The following is a 25,247-nucleotide window of genomic DNA, read 5'->3' as shown; positions in this document are numbered from 1 at the left end:
AGAGTAAAACTCTGATTTTACTAACTCTTCTAACTTTGAAATGTGTGCCAGCTTGGATAATTCAGGTGAATTACACCAATTCTAATATATGAATTAATCTTTAAAACACTGAGCAACAGTGAGTTATTTGCCATTAACACTTTCAGATCACTTGAGTACAATTTGCTGCATTTTAACAGAATTTACTTAATAGTACCCATGTGGTCCAAAAGTGTTAATATGCCTCCCAGAATGTTAACTTGCTACAATAGCAACAGCATACTGGGACCATCTGGATCCCTGAATTGATGCATAATCCTTTATTATGTAGCCCTCAGTGGCCCCATTGACCTTTACAGACACACATATCAGTTTCAAGATCAAAGTGAATTATTCTACAACAATAGTATGACTTCTGTGCAAATAGGCCTGCCTCAAAGTTTTCTTTTTTCTTTTCTGCTTTAACTATTCCTCACGTACGCACAACTGCACACACACACACACATATACACACAATCACACATTACGGCTTCAAATACAGTGCTTTAAAGATGTGAACACAGGCCATTGGAGAGATGACTAGCAGATTTCACTTTAACGAGCGGAGTTCACCGCATTATTACTGATAAATTGCTCAGCCCAACAGATCCCCTATGTGACCTTGGGATCTGCATTCAAATATTCAGTCCCTTCATCCTCCTGATCATGCAAAGGAATTTATCTACATTTTTACTGTTGAGTAATGCCCTGAAAATTTCCTGAGGTGACTTAGAGTCAGAAACTCAGTAAATTGTCTGACCTCCAAAGGTGCTCCTCTGATTCCTCAGCTTCATTCAGCTATATCCATACTATTTTTACATGACCCAAGGGTTAATACCCTATCCATAGGACTAATAGGTGTTTACTGACCTCCTGATCAGTAGTTATTTAGGATCAGAGAAGTCATTCGCAGAGTTTCTGTAATAGACAATCTAAAAGCCTTCAGGAGGGATGGTGGTGCAAGACGCAAAAGAGAAAGTACCAAACCTACTGCACTCGTACACATAAAGTGCAGTTACGTTAGTTCAGAAGTGAAATGATAAATCTGTGTTCATCAAAATGGTTTTAAAATGGGTAATCCAGCTGTGCACATTTGAAACACTGAACAGCAGTTAAAGAGGTTGCAGAACTACTGTGATAACAAGATCCCACCTGATTAAGTCCAATACTACCTACGGGCCCAGGAATTGAAAAAGCAATGGGAAATGTGATATGGCAAATACTACAAAAACAAATGCCCGAGGATGCTGTAGCAGTTTTCTTTGACATACAGCCCTGGCCAGTGTTCATACCGCAGCCTGCTGTGGAAAGCTCATCGCTTCCATTTGGACAATCCCTTTCACCATCACAAAGCCAATGTCGGGGCACGCAGGCATGAGAGCCCTGGCAGCTGAACATATCAGCAGCACAGGTCACGGCACCTGAAACTCAAACAAATAATGCCATTAAGACCACTGGGTGTCCAATGGAAAATGTCTACCATTTACATTTTCTATAGTAAGTAGGGAAGCAGAAGAATGTTGCTTATAAGGAGGCAATCATAGTTATTGAGAATCATTAAACATCGTTCTTCCCCTGTAGCAGTCCACACATTTTTAATCTAAGAGTGCATTCTTTCCTAACTGTAAGTGTTATATTTCTTAAAGGTACATGGAAGAAAATAATGCATTTTATCCTTGTAAATGTGCCAAAGCATGGAAATGTCATAGAATTGTGAACACACTGAAATAACATTTCTAAAAGACTGAAACTAGAAAAACAATAGTAATTAAAATAATGCCATTTTTATTGCTTAATATGTGCTAAGCACTTAACATACTAACTCATTTAATCCTTTCAATAAACCCAATCAGTAGAACTATTATTAGTATCATTTTACAGAAAAGAAAACCGAGGCTTGAAGTTGGAAAGCTTTCAGAAAGTCACGAGTTGCACCTGATTCTTCATGCTAAACTGGGATCCCAGAACCCTCTGAATCCTAGACACCATCTTTTTTTTTTTTTAATTGTACTTTAGGTTCTTGGGTACATGTGCAGATCACACGGGATTGTTGCATAGGTACATACATGGCAATGTGGTTTGCTGTCTCCATCACCCCGTCACTTGTATTTGGTATTTCTCCCCATGTTACCCCTCCCCAACCTTCCCACCGCCCGCTGTCCCTCCCCTGCCTGCCTCCAACAGACTCCAGTGTGTAATGCTCCCCTCCCTGTGTCCATGTGTTCTCCTTGTTCAACAACGGCCTATGAGTGAGAACATGCGGTGTTTGATTTTCTGTTCTTGTGTCAGTTTGCTGAGAATGACGGTTTCTAGATTCATCCATGCAACATCTTTTAAGCACTCACATAATTACTATTACTCTCCATCTTGTAGTGCTGAAAAGAATAAACGCATGCATGTTCCATTTGTTTTTTCATGCACAATAATTGGAATCTGCTTTTGCTTTATCATTGCAATAATTCTTTAGCTTCATGATAATGTCTTTCAAAAAAAAAATGCTTGTTGACTTGGACTATAAATACAAAGGGTTTCTATTTGATTTATCTTATGATCATAGGGTAGTCCTATGTCACATGACCCTACCTCATGATATTTTCCTAGTTCCTGTGCAGTTATTTACAATGAATGTTTTGTTTGTTTATAAAAGTACCTGAGTGAATCAGTAACACAACCCTAAATCTATATCTTTAATTTACTTTCTTATGACTCAAAGTTGCCCAGAATAGATACTAAAAATCACATTTGCAGAATTATTGAAAATAGTTTAATATCTTCAGAAGGAAAATGTATGTGACTAGATGAAAAATATTTGTTTCTAACAATTAAAAGCAGTAGCCAATGTGCTTTAATTGGATTATCACTTATCTTCTTACTTTCCAGCCAGAGTTGTTAGCAGCATAAAATGCTTTTTGAGGTAATGTTTTCAATATGGTTAGCAGTGGGGTATCAAAATACAATCCCCTGGGGGTCTTTTGCCACATAAACATACCTGTCCTTGACGTATGCCTTATCCTGGAGGAAAGGATGACGAGTGAATGTTGACAAATCCCCCCACTAATCTAGATTTGCTTATTTAATTGAGGATCTATATTGTAGAATGGGGTTTAAATGTTATGTAATACCAGAATAAATTAGAAAATAGTATATTAAATAAATGTCCTTCCATTTAAAACTTACTTTGTTTGCCAACCAGTATGTCTTTAGTACTTTCTATAATAAAATTCTCTTTCTACAGAAAATATTTTTTATATCATTCCTCCTTATCTATCCTTTTTAAGCTTGCCATGAAAACATAAAGTGTACTTTTTATTATTATATTTTCAATTCAATGATTTTTAAAATATTTTTACTTTTTATCTTGAGACATTTTTAACTGTATTTTTTTCCTCTTAAGGAAGCTTTGATAAATGTAAAATTTCTTGTCTACTCTCATATTATCACTTTAATTTGTTCTCAAGGTAGTCATAAAAGAAAGGGCCCTGATTTGGCAGTGGAGAAATCTAATTCTGTATGACCTTGGTGAAGCCTAGTGTCTGAATTCCTCTATCTTTAAAATGATGGGTATGACTAGATAATTACTAAGATGTCTCCAGCTGTAAAGTGGCATAAGGCTCTTTGTAGCTAATTTTCTGGCTCCCTTGATAGTATCCAACAGATTTTGTGTTAAGAACATGCCAAAACATCATAGTCAATTGGGAAGAAAATGGGCCAAAGAAAAAATTCATGGCTTTATTCCACAGTTGCCACTGCCATCTGGAGACATATTGCCTTCCTTGGGGAAAAGAATCCCTAGGGAGAGGAAAGACAAGTTGATAAATTCCACTAGATCCATCTTGAATACCCACTCAGATCATATTTGACTGATAAGAGTCACTATCCTATTTAATATTTTGGAACCTGAATTCTACTCATTCCTCTCTCATAGTTAATTAGTTGAGTGACCTCAGGAAAATTTATTGATTTCTGTGGGTTTCTCTTTTTTCATCTCTCAAAAGATGGAAATAGACCATGTTTTTCAAAATGGGATCCTCAATATTTCAAGTCAGAATTACTATGTGAGTATCAATAAAGAATGTATTTATGTCCTCCATTAGAATATTTGGAATTGGAAATTGGGAAACTACATTTTTAACATACTTCTGAGAAGGATCTTTTGTATGCCAAAGGATGAAAACAAGCGAGATAAATTATTTATAAAGTTCCTTTCCTGTTCTGAAATATGAAGTTCAGTTCATTGACTGATGTTTGATCTAAAGCAGTATTTTCTTTATGTGTTACAAACATAGTAGTTAGTACATAAAATACAGCTCATTATTAAAGTAAATAAGCTCATTACTTTGATTTCAGGTAAACATGTCCGTTATCTTATTAGTCTTTAATTTAAAAGGCATTATTAGAACACTGACAATACATTGACAAAGAAAGGAGGCAGGAGAAATAAAAGCAGAAAAACCTCAGATATAGCGTACACAGGTTATGTTAGTGGATCACACTAGGCACATACATAAGTATTTTTATATCCATTTAATAGGCAAGGAATCAACAAAATAAGGAATAAAACAAAGTTGTTCATGACCACACAGCTTGAAAATGCAGATGTGGGAGAACTCAACTCTACATGACTTTAGAGACTTTGCCCCTATAGTGTCAACTCAGAAAGCACAGAGTTATCAATGGGGCCATTTAGTGTAGAGTTTAACAAAAGTCAAAAGCAAGACAACTTTAGAGATTGAAACCATGTTCTTTCTATTGTAAATAGGTAATTCTTTTATTAAAATTATAAAAAAATTAATAGCAGAGGAAAACAGACTGCCAGTCATCTAATTGATTAATGACTTTTTTTCTTTCACAGCTTTTGATAGTGATCTTTCCATATTTTCCTGTTGTATAACTGTAAATTGTTTCAGCTGTGTAAATAAAAAGTATATTTTGAGTGACAAGTGACTTAAATACAAGAAAATAAATTGCCTGCTTTCAGGAATATCTCGACTTTCATATTATTTACAGAGAACTTCAGTTTAGCTTAAATTCTATAAAATACTACATTTTACTATATGTTTGTGACAGAAATAGCAGACCACATCCTCTGAAACTTGAAAGAGGTGTTAAGTATATTAAAATCTATACATACACTTTATTCAGTGACTTAGGTCCTTCTCTTGCTAAAATGAGGATGATAACAGCTGCCACCAGAGGCTGATGTAATTAGAGAATATATAGCTACAGGTACAAATGCACATATAGAAATAGATTGGCTAGACAACCATTAGACAGACATCTACACAAATTAGTGAAATTTTTGGCCAGTTATAACACAATTTAAAGATTATCTCAGGCCAGATACAGTGGCTCACACCTGTAATCCCAGCACTTTGGGAGGCTGAGACAGGGAGATCATGAGGTCAAGAGATTGAGACCATTCTGGCAAGCATGGTGAAACCCCATCCCTACTAAAAATACAAAAATTAGCTGGGCGTGGTGGCGCACACCAGTAGTCCCAGCTACTTGGAGTCTGAGACAGGAGGATCACTTGAACCTGGGAGGAGGAGGTTGCAATGAGCCAAGATTGCACCACTGCACTCCAACTTGGGGACAGAGCGAGACTCTATCTCAAAAAAATTAGCTTGTTTCCTTCTTTTACCCCTTAGGAAATTCTATTTAAACTATTTGTTAAATATTCATCATTATTAAAAAAGCAATTACATTGGACTTATAGTTGACATATAGTAGATAAATATAGATATTCGACACTAATATCTCTAATCCTATAAAGCTAAATTTTAAAGGTCATTTTAATATCATATAAAAATAGCCACCTTCCTTTACTTCTTATTTAAAACAATTCAGCAATAAAGATCACTGTAACACATACGTATGCACATAAATAGCGTGTGTGGCTTGTGGCAGTATAAATTAGCATACTAATTTTGGAAAGTAACTTGGGGGCATATAGGAAGCATTATGAAAAAAAATTTCTCATTATTTGACTCTGTAATCTCAATCATTGGTATTTGTTTCAAAGAAGTCACTGAAAACTAGAAATAAAATGTACAGATACATTTATTGTGGCATTATTAAGGAAAAATAACAATATTAAATAACAGCTTCATGTATAATAAATAACAGAATAATGGATTGCCATGAAAATAATAAAAACAGCTACCTAGAAATGTATACATAAATTTTATGTTAATTTTAATAAATTAGCCAGCAAGTTTTTTGTATGCTCTAAAATGATACAGTATATATATTGCTTAAAAACTAATTGAGGACAGAAAATAGACAACTCACCACAAATGCTCTCACTTTCATCTAATCCATCCCCACAGTCATCCTCTCCATCACAAATCCAATGCTTAGAAATACATTTTTGTGCAGAACATGCGAATTGATTCCAAGAGCAAGAAGAATCTAGAAAACAAACAAAAGGAAAAAAAAAGATAGGTTGAGGCCGTCTTAACAACAGATCTAACAATGAAAAGATTCTTTTTTAGACTCTGCTATAATCAACCACTCTATAAAAGAAGCCAAATTCTTCTTTTCTATGACAATTCTATAAAGCTTTGGCATCAGCTTGCATATTTCCTCTGTGTTTCCAGGTTACACAACCATTATTTCTTCTACATGATTCTTATAATATGGCTTGCCTTTGAACTAGTTCTAATGCTGGTCACTCTACTCCAGGTATATTTGTCTTTTTTTCTTTTAATGTGTAATGCACAGATACAAAATAAATATTTCTCATGTAGTCTAGTCATACTTTTAAATTTTAAATCTATTTTTGAGGCAACAGAGAAAAAACTTACATCCTAAGTAAGGCGACAATACTGTGGACTGATCAGCAGATACGTTTGTTTTTAAAGATGTGTGACTAAAGAGGTTATAGCTTGAAGACAATCTGACAGTTTTGTACCTAGCAAGCATGCTGATGTTTTTGTGCTGCTTTCTTGGAAACACTTGAGTTTGTCATACCTGACTAATAACACCTAAATTCATTGGCATAGTGGCTGGCTTTTTCATTATTGGATTATGTTTTTATAACAATAACATATTCCATTTATTTCCAAAACCAATTTTGTTATTGCTCTCCTCCATTCCCAGTCTCCCCTTCTACCCAGCGTATTTATCACTGGAAAACATTCAAAACTAAAATCCTTCCAAATTAAGGTGTTCCAAATATAAACTCTTGCAAAAAGAGCAATTTGGCTTTTGATTTCATAAACAATTTTAAAACTTGGCATTTTTATTTAAATGCTTAATTAGATAACCTGTGAAACAGAGAACATTAGAAAACAAAAATTTGGAAAAAAATAAAATTAAAGAAGATATGATTATATAATGGCCACTGTTCAGAAATTATGAATCCACATACAATACTTTGGAAGTTCCTAGCTAGTCTTGTTTAGAATATGGCTCTAATGTAAAGATATATGGCATCTTAATCAAACAAAATGTACCTTCACATTTCATGATGACATTTACTTTTAGCAGAGTTTGACATTTTACAGAAAATCCATTTTTAACCTTTTTTCTACTCTGTTCACTCCAGTGTATGTTATTTGTGTTAAATGTAAATAGTGAATATATACTTTGTTTTTCTATAGAAAATTTCTATGGGTTGCAAATCACAAAATCTGTACCTTTTAGAAAATAAATCTAAAAATGCTTTCTTACCTTGACAATATAATGTGAAATAAAGTGTATACACACAGAAATTAGGAGGTAGAGGATGAAAGACAAAAGTTTAAAGAAATAGAAGTTTATCCACATAATTTAAAGCTATACATGTAATTAGTAGAAAATTTCGGAGTAATAATATTCAGCCAGCTCCCCACATCTGTGGGTTTAATATCCATGGATTCAAGAAACCACAGATCAGAAGTATTAGGAATAGATAAAATTAAATAACAAATAACAATACATGAATAAAATATAATACAAATAAAGACAATACAATGAAACAACAATTCACATAGTAATTACATTGTATTAGGTATTATAAGTAATCAAGAGGTTATTCGAAGTGTACAGCAGAATGTGCATCGGTTATATGCAAATACTAGACTTCTTTATATAAGGAACTTGAGCATCCATGGATTTTGGTATCCACAGGGTGTTAGAACCAATCCCCATGCAGATACCAATAACAGGTAGGGGCAATATAATAAGTAGTGTGTGTCAAATCCTTATTTATTTATTTATTTATTTATTGAGACAGAGTTTCACTCTTGTTACCCAGGCTGGAGTGCAATGGCACGATCTTGGCTCACCGCAACCTCCGCCTCCTGGGTTCAGGAAATTCTCCTGCCTCAGCCTCTCAAGTAGCTGGGACTACAGGCATGTGACACCATGCCCAGATAAGTTTTTTTTTAGTAGAGATGGGATTTCACCATGTTGACCAGGATGGTCTCGATTTCTTGACCTCGTGATCCACCCTCCAGGGCCTCCCAAAGTGCTGGGATTATAGGCGTGAACCACTGTGCCGGGCAAATCCTTATTTTTTATAGCAGAAAACAAATATACTAGGTATCACCTAAAGTTAATAAATTAAGAAAAAGTATAACTTTATTATACCTATATTACAAACTGATGGAAGTAATTACTCAACAAAAACAGAAAAGGTTTATAAACTCTTTTGTTTTATTTTAATATTTACCAGTTTTATTATTTAATAAAAATAAAAATTAACATTAAAATAAGCTGACAATATTTTGTATGAAATCCCTATATGAGAATACTAACATATAAATAATTGTAAAGTTAACAAAACTAAAGCAAAATACAATGTCTCACCACAATGGAATTCATCAAGTCCATCCTCACAATCTTTCTGACCATCACATATCCAGGTATTCAAAATGCATCTTCCACTAGGACAACCAAAATAATTTTCTTCACATTTGTGTTTGTTTTGAACTGTGATAAAATATAGAATGTTAATGTTAAACAATTAATTAATTTTAGACTTCTGAAATATAGGTATATAAAACATTAATACTCCTTGAACTGAAAGAGATAAGAAGTAAACTTATAAATAGCTAAGATTTTCTCCTAAAGATGTCAAAGTTATGAAAATAAAGGAAGGACTAAGAAACTGTCCCAGAACAGAGACCCAGGAGGCATGATAATCAAATCAAATTCAGGACTGAGTCCTAGAACAGAAAAAGTATAGTAATGAAAAAAACCTGTTTAAATTATAATAGAGTGGCATGTAGTAAACATAAAATAAAGTTAAAACGATAAATATGAGTCTAAATTGAGTGAATCTAAGGCCAAAGAATGTTTGGGTCAAAAATATTCTTAATTACATATTCATAGCACAAAACATTAAAATTAATACATTGGTGTATCTTTTCCAGAAAAGTGTGAATTTAGTGTTTCTAGAGCCCTGTATTTCAAATATTCTTTAACAGGAGTTAAACAATTACTGTGTATTTGAAGGAAGAACAAACAAGTTATACTGGCATCTCTAAAATTATTATACCTTTCAGAATTATCATAAAAAGTGCCTGTATGTAAAATTATTTTGTGAATTGTATAATTTAAATTGTGGAGTATTATCATTATTGTAACCTTCAAGAGAACATATAGAACACTATATTTACCTTTTTCTTTTTCTTTTTTTTTTTTGAGACAGAGTCTCACTTTGTCACCCTGGCTGGAGTGCAGTGGCGAGATCTTGGCTCACTGCAAACTTCACCTCCCAGGTTCAAGCAATTCTCCTGCCTCAGCCTCCCACAGCTAAGACTACAAGCCCGCACCACCTGTATTTTTAGTAGAGACCAGGTTTCACCATAATGGTCAGGTTGGTCTTGAACTCCTGACCTCGTGATCCACCCACCTTGGCCTCCCAAAGTGCTGGGATTACAGGTGTGAGCCACCGCACTCGGACTATATTTACCTTTTAACAGGGTGTCATCTGTTCCATTGCTCCTGCAGGTTTACATGATCTTAGACTGTCTATTCTATAGCCAAGCAGGAAGTAAACCCCAGTCTATATATGCCAATCACACTATAATGGTCTATTGTGACTGTTTTAAGGTAACAAAAATTATATGCATTTTATTTTTTATATGTTGACTTTGTAGATATAATTAAAGATGAAAATAATTTTTTTGAGTGGATTCAGCATTAAGCCAAAAAGTTTTAGCATGTTTAAGATGTTTCCTGATCTAACCTAATGTATTTAGACTGACCCATTGCTGGTTTCCTGTCTGTCTGTCCACCTGTTTCATAAGCCTGCATGAATGTCCCTTTCCTTCTTACCCGATATGAAAGTTATGATTCTCTATTAGTGTTGAAAGTTAATTTTAAGGTAACTTATTAATACTAAAAAGAGATAGAGATCACAAAAAAGCAAAATATTAGTTTCATTAATATCTATCATATGCTGACTTCAAGATAATTTCAAAATTAACTACAGTTATCTGAGGTAACGAATGTGTTGTTGCAAACAAAAATTAGATTAAGAATCTTGGCACCACTTTCATAAGTCAAAAGTAGTAAGTTTCTTTTTTTTTAAATATTTTATATAATTTTTAAAAAAATATGTGAAAGACCTGCAGTGAGCTACAGTCAAATACTCTAGAATTTAAGATACAGATAGCAAGAATACTCAACAAAACCTAAGAGAAGACTGAACTCTAAGACAAATAAAACAGAAAAAAAAAATTCAGGATTTGAAAGACAACATAGCAGTATTAACAACTAAACAGAACTTCTGGCATTACAAAATTCACTACAGAAATTAAAAATACAATTGAAAGACTCAACAATAGACTAGACCAAGCAGAAGAAAGAATTTCAAAGCTTGAAGACTGGTCCTTCAAATTATTATTTTTTAATAAAGAAAAAAGACTTTTAGAAAATGAAAAGTGATAAAAATCTGTGACTTAAGATTTATGAAAGAGAAGTAGAGAAAGTATGCAACTTAGAAAACATATTTGATCATGAAAATGTCCCCATTCTTGCTAGAGAAATCAACACACAGGTTCAATATATCTAGAGATCTCCTGCAAGATACTGAACAAGACGATCATCCCCAAAGGCACATGGTCATTGAGCTATCCAACATCAACATCAAAGAAGTTTGAAGGCAGCTACAGAAATGGGCCACATCAGCTATAAAATGAAACCCGGAAGACTAATAACAGACTTCTCAGCAGAAACCTTAAAATCAAGAAGAGATTGGGGGCCTATTTTTAGCATTCTTAAAGAAAAGAAATGCCAGTTAAGAATTTTATATTCCATCAAACTAACCTTCATAAACAAAGGAGAAATAAAGTCTTTTCCAGACAAGCAATTGTTAAGGGACTAGGTCACCACCAGATCAGCGCTAGAAAAGATGCTAAAGGAGTTCTCAGAATGGAAATAAAAGAATGATACTACCACAAAAGTACACATAAGCACATAGCCCACAAACCTTATAAAGCAACTACACAAATGACACTTTAAAATCACCTAGCTAACAACACTACAGCAAGAACAAAATATCACATACCAATATTAACCCTGAATGCAAATGGCCTTAAAAAACAGAATGGTAAACTGGATAAAAAAAGCAAAACCTATCCTTCTGCCATCTTCAGGAGACCTATCTGACATGTAATGACACCCATAGGCTCGAAGAAAAGGATGAAGACAGATCTATCACACAAACGAAAAACAGAAAAGAGCAGTATTTGCTATTATTGTATCAGATAAAACAGACATTAAAGCAACAACAGTAGAAAAAAACAAAGAAGAACAGCTAGATTCATAAAACCAGTATTTCTGAGCCTACAAAACAACTTAGCTACATGTTAACAGTAGAGGAATTCAATATCCCATTGACAGCATTAGGTCAATGAGGCAGGAAACTAACCAGGAAATTTTTAATGTAATTCAACATTTGATCAATTGGACCTAATAGACATCCAAAAAACACTCCAGACAACTGTAGCATATACATTCTTCTCATCTGCACACAAAACATATTCTAAGATTAACCACATATGTGGTCATAAAGCAAGTTTCAATAAATTTTAAGAAAATCCAGAAAATACCAAACAAATTCTCAGGCCTCAGTGAAATAAAAATAGAAAAAATAGAAATCAGTAACTAGAGGAATACTCAAAACCACTCAACATGTAAACTAAACAACTTGCTCCTGAATGAATTTTGGGTAAAAAATGAAATTGAAGCAGATAACTAATGATTATTTGAAATAAATGAAAACAGAGACACAACATACCAACACCTCTGAGATGTTTCAAAAGCAGTATTAAAAGAAAGGTTTATAGTACTAAATGTCTATGTCAAAAATATAAAAGATCTCAAATTAACAATCTGACTGCACCTAAAGGAACCAGGGAAACAAAAAACTAATCCCAAACCCAAGAGAAGAATAACAACTAAAAGCAGAGAAGAACAAAATAAAACGAGACCCCAAAAAACCATACAAGGATCAATGAAATGAAACATTGCTTTTTTTTTATTGCATTTTAGGTTTCGGGGTACATGTGAAGAACATAGAAGATTGTTGCATAGGTACATACATGGCAGTGTGATGTGCCGCCTTCCTCCCCATCACCTATATCTGGCATTTCTCCCCATGCTATCTCTCCCCAATTCCCCATCCCCTGCTTTTTTTAAAAGATAGATAACATTGATGGACCGTTTGCTAGATTAACAAAAAAACAGAGAAGACTGAAATAAGCACAATCAGAAATGACAAAGGTAACATTACAGCTGATCCCACAGAAATTCAAAAAATCATCAGAAACTATTATGAACACCTGTATGCATACACATTATAAAATCTAGAGAAAATGAATCAATTTCTGAAAAGGTACAACCTCCCAACATTGAATAAGGAAGGCACTGAAAACATGAATAGATCAATGAGTTCTGAAATTGAATCAGTAATTTACAAAATATATTCAAAAAAAAAAAAAAAGCCCTGGAGCGGATGTATTCACAGCCAAATTCTACCAGATGTACAAAGAGGAGCTTGTACCCGTCCTGCTGAAACTGTTCCAAACAATCTAGGAGGTGTGATTTCTCCCTACCTCATTCTATAATGTCAGGATCATCCTAATACAAAAATCTGACAAAGACATACAACAGCAGCAAAACTACAGACCAATATCCCTAATGAACATAGACACAAAAATCTTTAACAGAATACTAGCAAACCAAATCCAGTGGCACCTCAAAAAGCTAATTCAAAATGAGCAAGAAGGCTTTATTCCTGGGATGTCAGGTTGGTGCAACATATGCAAATCAATAAGTGTGATTCACTATATAAACAGAATTAAGAACAAAACCCATATGATCATCTCAATAGATTCAGAAAAAGCATTCAGTAAAATCCAATATCCTTTCATGATAAAAATTCTTGACAAACTAGGCATAGAGAGAATAATAGGAGCAATCTATGACAAACCCAAAACCAACCTCACACGGAAGATGCAAAAGCTGGAATCATTCTGCCTGAGAAACGGAAGAAGACAAGGATGCTCACTCTCACCACTCCTTTTCAACTTAGTACAGGAAATCTTAGCCTGAGCAATCAGGCTAGAGAAAGAAATAAAAGGCATGCAAATAGAAAAGTAGGAAATCAAACTATTTCTCTTCACTGACATTATCAACATATATCTCAAGACTCTGCAAAAAGGCCCCTAGATCTCATGAACAAGTTTAGTGAAGTTTCAGGATACAAAATCAGTGTATAAAAATCAGTAACATTTCTATACACCAATAATGTTCAAGCTGAGGTCTAAATCAAAAACATAATACCACTTACCATATGCAAAAGAATGAAACTGGACTTCTACTTCTTACCACATACAAAAATTAAGTCAAAGAAGTTTGAAGATTTAAATGTAAGATCTCAAACTATAAAAATACTAGAAGAAATCCCAGGAAATACTTTTCTGGACATAGTCCTAGGAAAAGAATTTATGACTAAGTCCTCCAAAGCAATTGCAACAAAAACAAAAATTGACAAATGGAACTTCATTAAACTAGAGAGCTTCTGCACAACAAAAGAAACTACCAACAAACAGGTACCCTACATAATGGGAGAAAATATTTTCTAACTATGCATCTGGCAAAGGACAAATATCCAGAATCTATAAGGAATTTAAATCAATCAATCAGCAATTTTAAAAAAAAAAACTCCATTCAAGGTAGGTAGAGTATAGAAACAGACACTTCTCAAAGAAGACATAAAAGTGGCCAACACATAAAAAAGTGCTCAATATCACTAATCATCAGAGAAATGCAAATCAAAACCATGAGATCCCATCTCACAGTAGTCAGAATGGCTTTTGTTTAAAAAGTCAAAAAATAAGGTGTTGGTGAAGCTGTGGAGAAAAAGAAACACTTATATGCTGTTTGTAGGAATGTAAATTAGTTCAGCCCCTGTGAACAGCAGTTTGGAGATTTCTCAAAAACTAAAAATAGAACTACAATTTAACCCAATCTCATCACATACTTAAAGGAAAATAAAGATACATGCATTTGTATGTTTATTGAAACACTATTCACAATCGCCAAGATATTGCATTAAGGTAGATGTCTATCAGTGGTGAACTGGATAAAGAATATATGGAATATATATATACTACGGAATACTATGCAGTCATAAAAAATGAAATCATGTCTTTTGAAGCAACATGAATGCAGCTCTAGGGCATTATCCTAAGTAAATCAATGCAAGAACAGAAAACCAAATACCACGTTTCTAGTTATAAGTGGGAGCTAAACATTGAGTACACATCATTTTTTTTTTCATTGAGTACACATCTAAGTAAAGATGGAACAATAGATACTGGGGACTCCAAAAGGGGAGATGGAAGGAGACAAAGGGCTGAAAAACTTTCTATTGGGTATCATGTTCACTAAATGGGTGACAGAATCAATACAAGCCCAAACCTCTGCGTCATGCAATATACCCAAGTAACAAGCCTGCACATGTACATTCTGACTGTAAAATAAAAATTTAAACAATCATATTATATACATGATAAAAGAACCATCACGAATGGAGAAATAATAAATGTATTGTCTAATAAAAAATCAGATTTTCATAGTAGATTGTGTGTGTAAACTTTTGTGCAAAATGCTTACGAATAAAATTTCTAAAAATAGTTTAAAAATTATTACATATCAACTAAACATGAAAAATGTGAGTATAGCAGCGGGGTGAGGAGAGGCAAACCAGTAGGATACAAAATTCAATAGTGTCCTATATAGAATCTCCACTTCCAGTTATATATAGTTCTTTCTATAATTTTATAAAATTTTTCATGTCCTCAAAAAGAAAGAAACAGTCAAGAACTTTGCTAGAAGGCATTCTTCTAAGAATGTAGATGACAGTTTTCAGAGCCTACGTAGGTAAAGATGGTTAACAGTCAGATAAAAATAAACCTAACTTAACTTGATTCAATAATGATTGTAACTATTACTCAAATTACTATGCCAAAGGATTTTGTAAATTGCATTAAAACATTGCTGTACAATAATACTGAGCAAAGGCAGTAGTAAGAAACATTGCTTATCTTCTTTTATGAAGCTATTTATAGGTATGTAATAGTTCTGTTGAACAATTATAAATTATACATTTGAAAGACTTAATCACCAATTTTGAAAGGATTACTAATAAACTTAACATAAAAAATTATCTAAATTTAGAATGGTTTCTTGGGTATCATTTTTAACTACTTAAAAAGATCAAGTTGTTTTAAACAGGTCAATTACCTTTTAGTCTGTATCATTTAAATTTTAATGTCAATAATTGAATATTAAGAATGAAAATTTAACAAATTTACTCTATAAAACTAGGTAGCCTCTAAATCTTCAAGGCAAGGCCTGTGTTTTTCTAAAATCTAGTATTACCTGGGCACTTTAATTCATCTGAATAGTCTCCACAGTCATTAGAGCCATCACATATCCAGGTTGGCAGAACACACAGTGAGGTAGAATTACATCTTATGAACCCTGTGGTTTTCACTCCAAGTTTATAGAAATGTGTGCAGTCTGTGTTATCTAGAAGGAAGTAAACAAAAAATGAAAAAATACCTCATTTGCAAAGATTATGAGCCTTCTATGTAGGTCATAGAGATGAGAAAAGTTAATTTCATTTGAGGAAATAGATATGTAATTATCTTACACAACAGGGGTTAATTACAAACCAATTTTGGACAAAGTTCAGTAAAATCTTGCACAGTGTTCAATGCAATGCCAAAAGTGCCCAAGCATAAACAGACAAAAGGTAGTGGAATATCTTACTGCAATTCTTTTCATCTGAAGCATCTGCACAATCTATGTTCTGGTTGCATCGTGCTGATCTTGGAATGCAAGTCCCATCTGCACAGCGGAACTCAACCGTGGCACAGGTTGAAACTAGAAAAACAGGTAAATAAACAAATGGACAGATGGAACAGAATGACTCCTTGCTTTTATATTTTGATTATTTCAATATTTTATATAATTTTGTTCGGTTTTGCTTTTGTAACTCTGGAAAGTCAAACTTGACCCCTGAACCTCACCTTCAAGCCCGGGTTAGATGCCTCTTATATGTCTTCCCCTATCATACGATTCTTCTCTCTGTTACATTTAGCATATTGCATTGCTGCTGCCTGTTTAAGTACCGGAAGCCTCACTAACTAAATGTAAGCTCCATGAGAGCAATGACTATGCTGTGTTCATATCATATTGCTGTGGTAGTATCACCCTAGCACAGAGCCAAAATACAAAAAAGAATGTTGCTGAAAATTCTCTCTCCTTCCAACTTCAACAGTCCAAGGTTATGACAGTAGACAAATGCCTGATTAAATACCTACTGGGAAATCCCAACCTGGTTGCCAAGAAGTGAAGCATTTCCTGCTATTATAGAAAGAGACAGAGATAGAAACCAGGACAGAGATATGAGCAGGGGGGAACCACTGAGCACTGGCTTTGTTTCTCAGAGGGAAAAGCTTACTACTACTAGAAAGTCATCTACGCTGTGTCATACTCTGTTACATGCCCATATTATCATTAATACTTAATATAAGATATAGAATGCCTCATGCCAAGGAACATATAAATGTGGCATTCCTTATTATTATTGTTATAAAAGTCATCCAATTCTATGCTCTACTTAAAAGAAAATTTGTTTCAATATGCTACTGTCATTATATAAACACATTTTTATATAAAATATCTTTATCATATATTCCTAAGTTGCTTGCCCACTCATAATCATACAATGGTTTCCAGTAAAGTGCTGCACATGATATGCTATGTATGTTAGATTAACTTAGGTGATATTTTCATTCCAAATTCAAATTTCTACAAGCTGATTATGTTAACGAACAACATGAAAGGCCTTTTGATTATGCCACTTTTACCAGTGTTGATATTTTAAAGAGCCTATTTAATTATAAATAGAAATTATATCAATTGTAAATACTTAAAATGCTATTTTAAAATATGCAGATATTATTCAAGGATGTGTATGTCACCTGTATTTCATAATGTACTGTTCTTATTATATTGAAATGAATCTTAAAATTGCATACTTATCTGTTTAGATGATGATTAGAATAAATGTTTTATTTACATTTTACAATTATAATTGCTTCACTTTTTATTAAAAATGATATCATAACATTTGAAATAGATAATGTTATTACAAGTAGAGATAAATACATTGTTCTGAAACAGAAAAAAATAGTTTTTTTCTTTTATGTCTACAAGAGCAAAACCTCTTTTCTATTCCTTTGAATTACATTTCATATTATATTTTTTCAATAAAAACAGTAAATGCATTATATAACATAGAATATAATCATGTCAATCATTTACATTTTGTTTTTGGCTCCACTATCTATTAGCAGTTTCTTATTAACTTTGTTCCAAAAGGTTGCTCATAATCTCTTTTCAGAAGTAAGCCTATAATGGTTCATCTCATAATGCACTTGAGTTTCTATCTACTTGAAGTTAGAGTTTAAGATGCCAGGAAGATGCCAAAGGGGACAATTGCAAATTATTTCACCATCACCATCTGCCTCCAATCTCCCATAGAGAATCCTCTGTCTGAGTGAGAAGTCATGGCAGAGACAGTGAAGAGGCAAATGTAGGGAATGGCATTTTAGACAGTCAAGAAAACTGGAGATTCAGAGATTTCACAGTAATGGGGTTTAAAAAAACAGTCCTGTAAGTTCTGAGGTAACAGAGAAAGTAAAGGATAACTTGTGACAAGAGTGGAAGGACATACGGGACAAATGGAATACAGTCTTAGATCGAGTTCTGGAAACAAGAAAGAAATAAAGAGAGGATCTCAAACTAGATGAATAGAAACTTTAACTTTGAAGATCAGAAGAGTGGTCAGAAAGTAGTAATTAAAAGAATATTAAAAAGCACAAGAAAATAGATGAGGGAAGAAATTCAGAGGATAGAACAAAGAGTAGGTTTGCAGAATGTATTTTTTTCTCCTACTTTCCAAAATAACAATAGGGCTAATGAATCCTTGGGAGGAGAACTAGTAGAGTGTGTGAGATGATCAAGTAGGAATAGATTGTCCCCTTGTACTTGATCCTGTCTCCAAATATTGCATTATTTGGTATAGGGTTTGAGAACCACCAAAGAGTTAGAGAAGGCAATGAAGATTGTTGAAGAATTTTGTGAGCAGTAGCAGTGAGGTGATTGTGGGGATTAATATCTCCTTCATTAACGGGCAAGAAAGGAGAATTCTGTGAGGAAAAAATAAATCTACAGAAATAGTAGGAACTTCATTAAATAAGTAAACCCATCTCTTGCCAAAACCTCTCTCTCTCTGTTGCCTCAACTACATTTCTTCTTCACTTTGTTTTGGTCAGTCGAGTATTGAAATTTGTTTCATCCATACGATGATTTTTGAGGAAGAAAGATACTGAAATCTTTAATTTGTCAAGTGAATATGAAAGTTCTCTGACAATATTTCCTCAGGCTAAAAGTCTTGATAAAGAGAGAAAATAAAATAATATGGTCCAAATAAAGATAAGCCAAGGGAGAGATACTACACTTTTCCCTCTAGGTAGTCCGAAAGAAAAAGTAAGCCTACGAAACATGAGTGAAAACACCCTACAGCCACACAAGGAATAGCAATGAGGCACTACAAAGGAAGATCTGTCAGGGATTGTGGATCAAAAGTAGCAGCAAGAGAGAAAATAAAACCACTCTCTCTCCATATACTTTCTTAATTTTGCTATTTCTTCCACTTTCTTTTTAGCATGTCAGCTAAAAATATTTAATGAAATTTGAAAGATTTAAAAATCAATGGCCTTTCTGTGGTTCTTAGGATGTTTCTTATAAATAACCTAAGTCAATTCTCTCTTCCAGCATCCCTTACCCAACCTGTAGCAAAGGGAAGTTGAAAAGGGGCGGGGCAGCCCATTGAGTTTGCTCTCATATCTCTCTTTCAATTACTTTCAAACAACATATTTTATTTAATTATTTAATTCACCCCTTAGGTTCTAAGGGTTCACAAATCCAGAAGGAATACTGATTTCTTCTCCAGCTATGTTTATCCTTTTCCTTTAGCTTGTTGTTTATGGAATCTTTCAAAGGTTTGCTATGAACTTAAGCAAAAACAAATGCCAGTTCCCTTTCCTTTAGGGAGCAGCAGAACTGCTAGCTCCCCAGTCTACCTAAAAGTACTTCAGTGGCCCAAGAAATTTCATGTACTTCCTAAAGGGAGCAGTTTATACTCATCTCAACAGGGAAGGAAGCATATCGTGCACTCTCCCTGAACATATTCACTCAACCTGCCATGCAACCTGAAGAGGAGTACAAAATGACAAACTTATGAACAGCGCCTCATCTTCCCACCTCCAAATGACCTGACATCTAAAACTCTCAGTCATGAAAGGACCTCTACAAAGGGGCAGTACATTTAAAAAGGTTGAAGATTTGGCATTATTCTTTTCCCTCAAAAGAGAGGAAACCAAAAGCAATTCATTGCAACACCCTTTCTACTCTGTAAATAGACTCTCTGCTCTTGTGAATTTTTTTTAAAAAGTAATAATTACTACTGACATCTAAATTCAGTGAAGTATAATACTTCAGATAATTTACAGATGGCTCCTCCATAGACTCTTACCCCAGTCTATCAAAATTTCCTAGTTTATACTGACTTCCAATTATATCACTTTATCTTTTATGTCTTGTTTTGATTAAAAGGTGATAGGTGATTTGCATGCCTGCATATATGCACAAAAATGCACTACATCTCAACACTGCACTGACAATAGAAAGAGAGAAGGGGTAACTGGAAGAAAGGACTTGGAAAGAGACCTCTGTTCATTCTCCTTGAGCTCTTATCTATGCCTTTTCCTTTATCATCTTCTATGTACTATAAGGGAGATATTTGGTGGAAAAACGTTTGATTTATATAGGTGTTTATCAGACAGCCTGGTTTATGGAATATGGACCCAGGGAAGTCTTATTTGTATAGCTTGAAAGGTACTCCACAAGGACATTATGCTAATAAAATGAGAGAAAAATCAAAACTAAAAGATTCAATTAAGAGTAATCCTTCATCTAAATAGCTACCCATTTCTTTATCCTAAAGGAGCTAGTCCATTGAATTAAATTCACTAATTTCTAGTAAGTAATAAAGTGTATGCTTGTGTTTCCACGAGCAATTTTAATTTCAGATGCTCTGGATTCAACCCAATGAACTTTAAGGCATAGATTTTGCTTATTTTTAAGATATCCAACTGTTATAATTTTATCATAAAAGAAGGTTATGGTAGAATCTTCATTCGCAAAGGCACTGTTCTGTGCCCAAGAGCATGACTGAGAAAATTATAACACAGAAATCAAGAGTTTAGACTAAAAAAGAAGAAATAACATTTTGAGTTGTTTTATTGTTATTCAGCAGCTGGTATTGATATCATTACACAGAAAAAAATCTACCTATATTTTAGAAGACTTACTGCTTCAACCAGCCACATAAGAATTTAATAAACACCTACCACGTATGAGGTATTATATTTCATAAACCCAAACAAACTGACTAATTTATTTACCACTTTTGAAAATATACTTTCATTTCTGGAGAAAACTCATAGTAACATATTAACTTCCCATGGTTTCTTTTGAAGAATCTTGCCTTAAAATCTATTTTCTGTATTTATTGCTCAGTTTCTGCACATTATCTCTTGATAGCTTTACCTTTAACCTGGCTTAATGCCTATATTATATTTTCCTCTCCTGCTTACAAATAATTGACAGAACATATCCATTTCTTTCTTCTCCTCCTTTCTTCCAAATGTTAATTTATTTCCCTCTACCTACTTCCAGTATCTGACTATATTTTACCATTTTAAATCTCTTAAATCTTTTATGGATAGTATAATAGGTAACTTGATGAATTGGCAAATGTAATTGGCTCTAAACTACAGTGTCAAACTTAGATGATAACCTATGTAAGTGTTTCCCCAAAGTCACACTGTCTAAGATGGCAGAGTAACTTTCCGACATTCCATAAAGCTACAAAATAATTTGCACACATTCTGCCCTCTTCCTCAACTCTGCATAGCCCTCTCATACAACTGTACTTCATACCTTTCCTTTACCATCAATCTTTTCTAAAAACAATCTCTATTTGCCGTCTTTATTCTCTCACCACCCATTTTCTGCCTTAACCCAATACACTCTTGCTTTCCCCTACTATTCCACTGAACCGACACCAATGAATTTAATCAAGAACATATCTACTATTTGCCAGATACAATGGCTACCTCCAGTTCATGCCTGCCCTCTTGCCCTTTCTGTAGTACTTGAAAATGCTGAGTGATCCTCCTTTCTTGAGAAAATAATTTCTTAAATGGATCTTTCTATTAGTCTTGCAGGAAACTTCTCATTTTCATATATAATTTGTTATTTCAATAAGTAATTTTGATGCACTCTACTAATGCAATCATTACTCCACACTTCCTCTGAGTTCTTTCTCCTCAATGTGTCCCAAATCAATACTTCTGATCAACATTTATTACCTGAGTTCCAAATCTCTACCTATGTACAAGCCTGTGAAACAGCTTCATTCAGATGCCTTCAAGTGCTCCAACCTCAGAATGCAAACTATCCTTATTGTCTTATCCTCATTCCCACACAAACAAATGTTATTATTATAGGTTTCATTAACACAATCCTATTCTTTTCTTTCCTTTTTGCAATGTAAATTTGATTATATTTGGCCTGCTTTAAATCTTCAGTGACTCTCTGGTGACTACAAGATAAAGTCTGAGTTACTTCACATGGCACAAATATGCACCTTCATGCCCTGGCTCCTTCCTGTACCTTCTCTGTTTTTACCTCTCTTATATGCAATCTGTCTCTGACTATATCAGATTACTTTCAGTTTCAATGCTAGTCCCTCTACTTAGAATTCTCTTTTGTTTCATTGATTCTACCTTATTTTTAGTTTAAGATTCACTTTAAATTCAGTATAGTCTGTGAAATCTTTGAAGATATTTCTAAGCCAAAAAACAAAAAATACATATGGTGTTCTTATGTGTGCAATCACAGCACCTTATACATATCTTCATCTGTTTACATGGCTGTCTTAGAGTTTGATATTATTGAGTACAGGCACATGTCTCATAATTTTGTGTCTTGAACCTTAATGAATTGCACTCAATAAAGTGTGTTCATTGAATCCAAAGACATTAAAGTGATAATGCTTTGGAAATATCTGTTGGGTCCAGATTTAAGAAGGCTTTCAAGGTCAGATTAAAACTTAGCAATTATTCTGCAAACATTGGTATTCCATTAAAGTTTTATCAGTGCAATATACATATTTTACAGCCAGTGCTAACATAGCATTCATTATTGCCAAATAATACTGTTCTAAGCTTATTTAATATTGTTATTCTCATCTAATTGTTTTCCCTATCTTGCTGTTTGGGAAACTGAGACACAGATTACTTAAGTGTCATATCCAAATTTAGACAGTAAGTGTTGGGGCAGCAGTTTTTTCTAACTCAGGTAGTTTGGTGTGATCATCTATCCCAATAGTCACTTTGGGAAAATGTTAAACAGTATTAGCATGACTCATGACATAGGAATCAACTGGAAAAAGTATAGGCAGGGAAACCAGGTAGAGGGACACTCTGTTAATTCACGCTTAAAGTGGATTGAAATGGAAGTTATTTCAAAGAACTGGAAGTTGTGTTGATGACTGGATGTGTGGGAAGGAGAAATTAAGGGGACCATCAAGGTTTCCTGTCCAGTAGTTAGGAAAATGTGATCACAGGTAAAACAGAGAACTAAGGAATAAAGGGGAACATTTTTGGAGCAGAAAATTAAATATTACACATTCTGGTAGAAATGTTCAAATCCAGGAAGGTAGAACTGAAGAGGTGAAGAATTATAAGAGTTTTAAAGTGAGCAAAGGAGTAGAAAACAGAGAACATGTCAGAACTTTCAAGTAACTTTAGTAACTCCATTCCAACAGCATTTACCAAAGTGTGATCCATAGGTGTTACTAGGTGTTATATACCATAGAACTCTCAGAAACAAATGTTGGAAAAGTTCAGGAAACACTTAGCACATCAATACTCCTCGACTGATGGAACAAGTATTTACCTTTACAATCTAATTCATCAGAGTTGTCTCCGCAGTCATTTTCTCCATCACATAACTTGCCAAGTGGAATGCAACGGCGATTAGAGCAAGGTTTGAAGCCTCTTCGACATCTTCTGTTTTCTTATAAATAAAAGTAGAAACTCATAACCAGAGATCATATAGAAGTATTTGTACAAAATGAAAATCACAGATAATATTTCATTTGTAATGACTGGATTATAGATCTATAAAACAAGTGCTAGTCTTTATAAAAGCTCTGGGTTAGAATGTTTATGTATTGTCAAAGAGTAGTTCATTCAGCAAGGGCCCTTTTTGGCTTAGCGTTTTAACTTTAGTGATTCATGCCTGGAGATCTTTCCAAGTTATACCTACGTTATTGTTTCTGGTACTTCTGTCAAGTAGCACAGAAATAAATATATATCACATATTCAATTCTGAAGAAATAAATATGTACCTCAAAAGTAACAGAAACACTCCAACACCCGTTTCCTATATCCTTTGCATCTATCTGTAAGGATTTTATAACAAGGAAAGAAAACAACAAAGCATGTATTCCTGAATCAGTGTCTCATGGAGTCATCTAAATATCAATACATTTCTCTTAAAAATCAGCTTAAGATATCTACAGAATTCCCTGAAAAATAATTACCTTCTGAGTTCTATTACCATTATGAAGGCTTCTTGACATTCTCTGATCTGGGGCAGAAGCTATCACTTATAATAATAATATCTGCAATGTATTAAAGGCCAGCTTTGCCCCAGGCTCTGTATTGAGTATACGTAGATAAATACTCAATGGTTTAATGCTGTCAACTAACATAAGAGCTACTAGTTTCATAGTAGAAAGCTAAAACATAGAGAAGTGAGTTATGTTGTTTACCCTAGTCACACTAGGGTTTGCATACTAGGCTAGTTATATTAGCAGGTTTCGGAACAAAGATTTAACCTCTGATGTGAGTCCAAAGCCCATAATCTACACCAGGGATTGGCATACTATTGCCCATAGGCCAGCTCTAGCTTGTGAGACTGTTTTTGTATGGTTCTTTAACTAAGAATAGTTTTTACATTTTTAAAGGATGGTAGATAGTAAACAACAGAGGATATGTGGCAGAAAGCATATATGACCCACACAACCTGACATATTTACTAGCTGAACCTTTACAGAAAATGTTTGTCAACTCCTGCTCTAAACAAATATCACTGACTTCTGCAATGATAAATATAACATGAACTATAATCTCAAGTCAATGTATAGTAAATACAAACTTGTGAGTTTATTACAATAAAATTTTATGTGCTTTAATATTTTTACATTGTATAGAATATAGCCATTCATTAAAGTGAACATGTTTTTTGAGGTAAATTCTTTGAGACATTGGTTACAGATGAATTATGGAGAAATTATATTAGACTCTCATTTTAAATGATGGTGTGTTATTATGTAATATAGAAGAGTAAGAGGACTGTCCGTGGATCTCACAGATTCTGTCTTCCTCTTGTTCTAAATTTTCTTTAATTATTTAGATGTAATTATTAACCAGATAATGGAATAGAGGAGAAAAGTAGATATAAAATATAGCAATTTCAGATATAGATTCCTAAATTTTGCATAACACACGATCCCAATG

At 33.8% G+C, this 25,247-nt stretch overlaps 1 protein-coding gene across 1 annotated transcript in view; it reads right to left on the bottom strand.

Annotated features, from left to right (window-relative positions):
- Positions 1 to 25,247, bottom strand: part of LRP1B (LDL receptor related protein 1B) — a 1,560,879-nt gene that overhangs the window by 255,057 nt on the left and 1,280,575 nt on the right. Inside the window, exons 48-53 of the mRNA XM_064382912.1 lie at positions 23,620 to 23,739; positions 16,294 to 16,407; positions 15,901 to 16,050; positions 8,812 to 8,934; positions 6,310 to 6,429; positions 1,311 to 1,439 (exon numbers count right to left, since the gene is read on the bottom strand). Coding sequence (XP_064238982.1) covers positions 1,311 to 1,439; positions 6,310 to 6,429; positions 8,812 to 8,934; positions 15,901 to 16,050; positions 16,294 to 16,407; positions 23,620 to 23,739 — 756 coding nt within the window. The remainder of the gene's footprint in view (positions 1 to 1,310; positions 1,440 to 6,309; positions 6,430 to 8,811; positions 8,935 to 15,900; positions 16,051 to 16,293; positions 16,408 to 23,619; positions 23,740 to 25,247) is intronic.

This window comes from Aotus nancymaae, unplaced genomic scaffold, assembly GCF_030222135.1.
Source record: "Aotus nancymaae isolate 86718 unplaced genomic scaffold, 86718_ANA_hifiasm-v0.15.2.pri h1tg000029l, whole genome shotgun sequence".
Taxonomy (NCBI): Eukaryota; Metazoa; Chordata; class Mammalia; order Primates; family Aotidae; genus Aotus; species Aotus nancymaae.
This window is presented reverse-complemented; position numbering and strand designations above follow the sequence as displayed.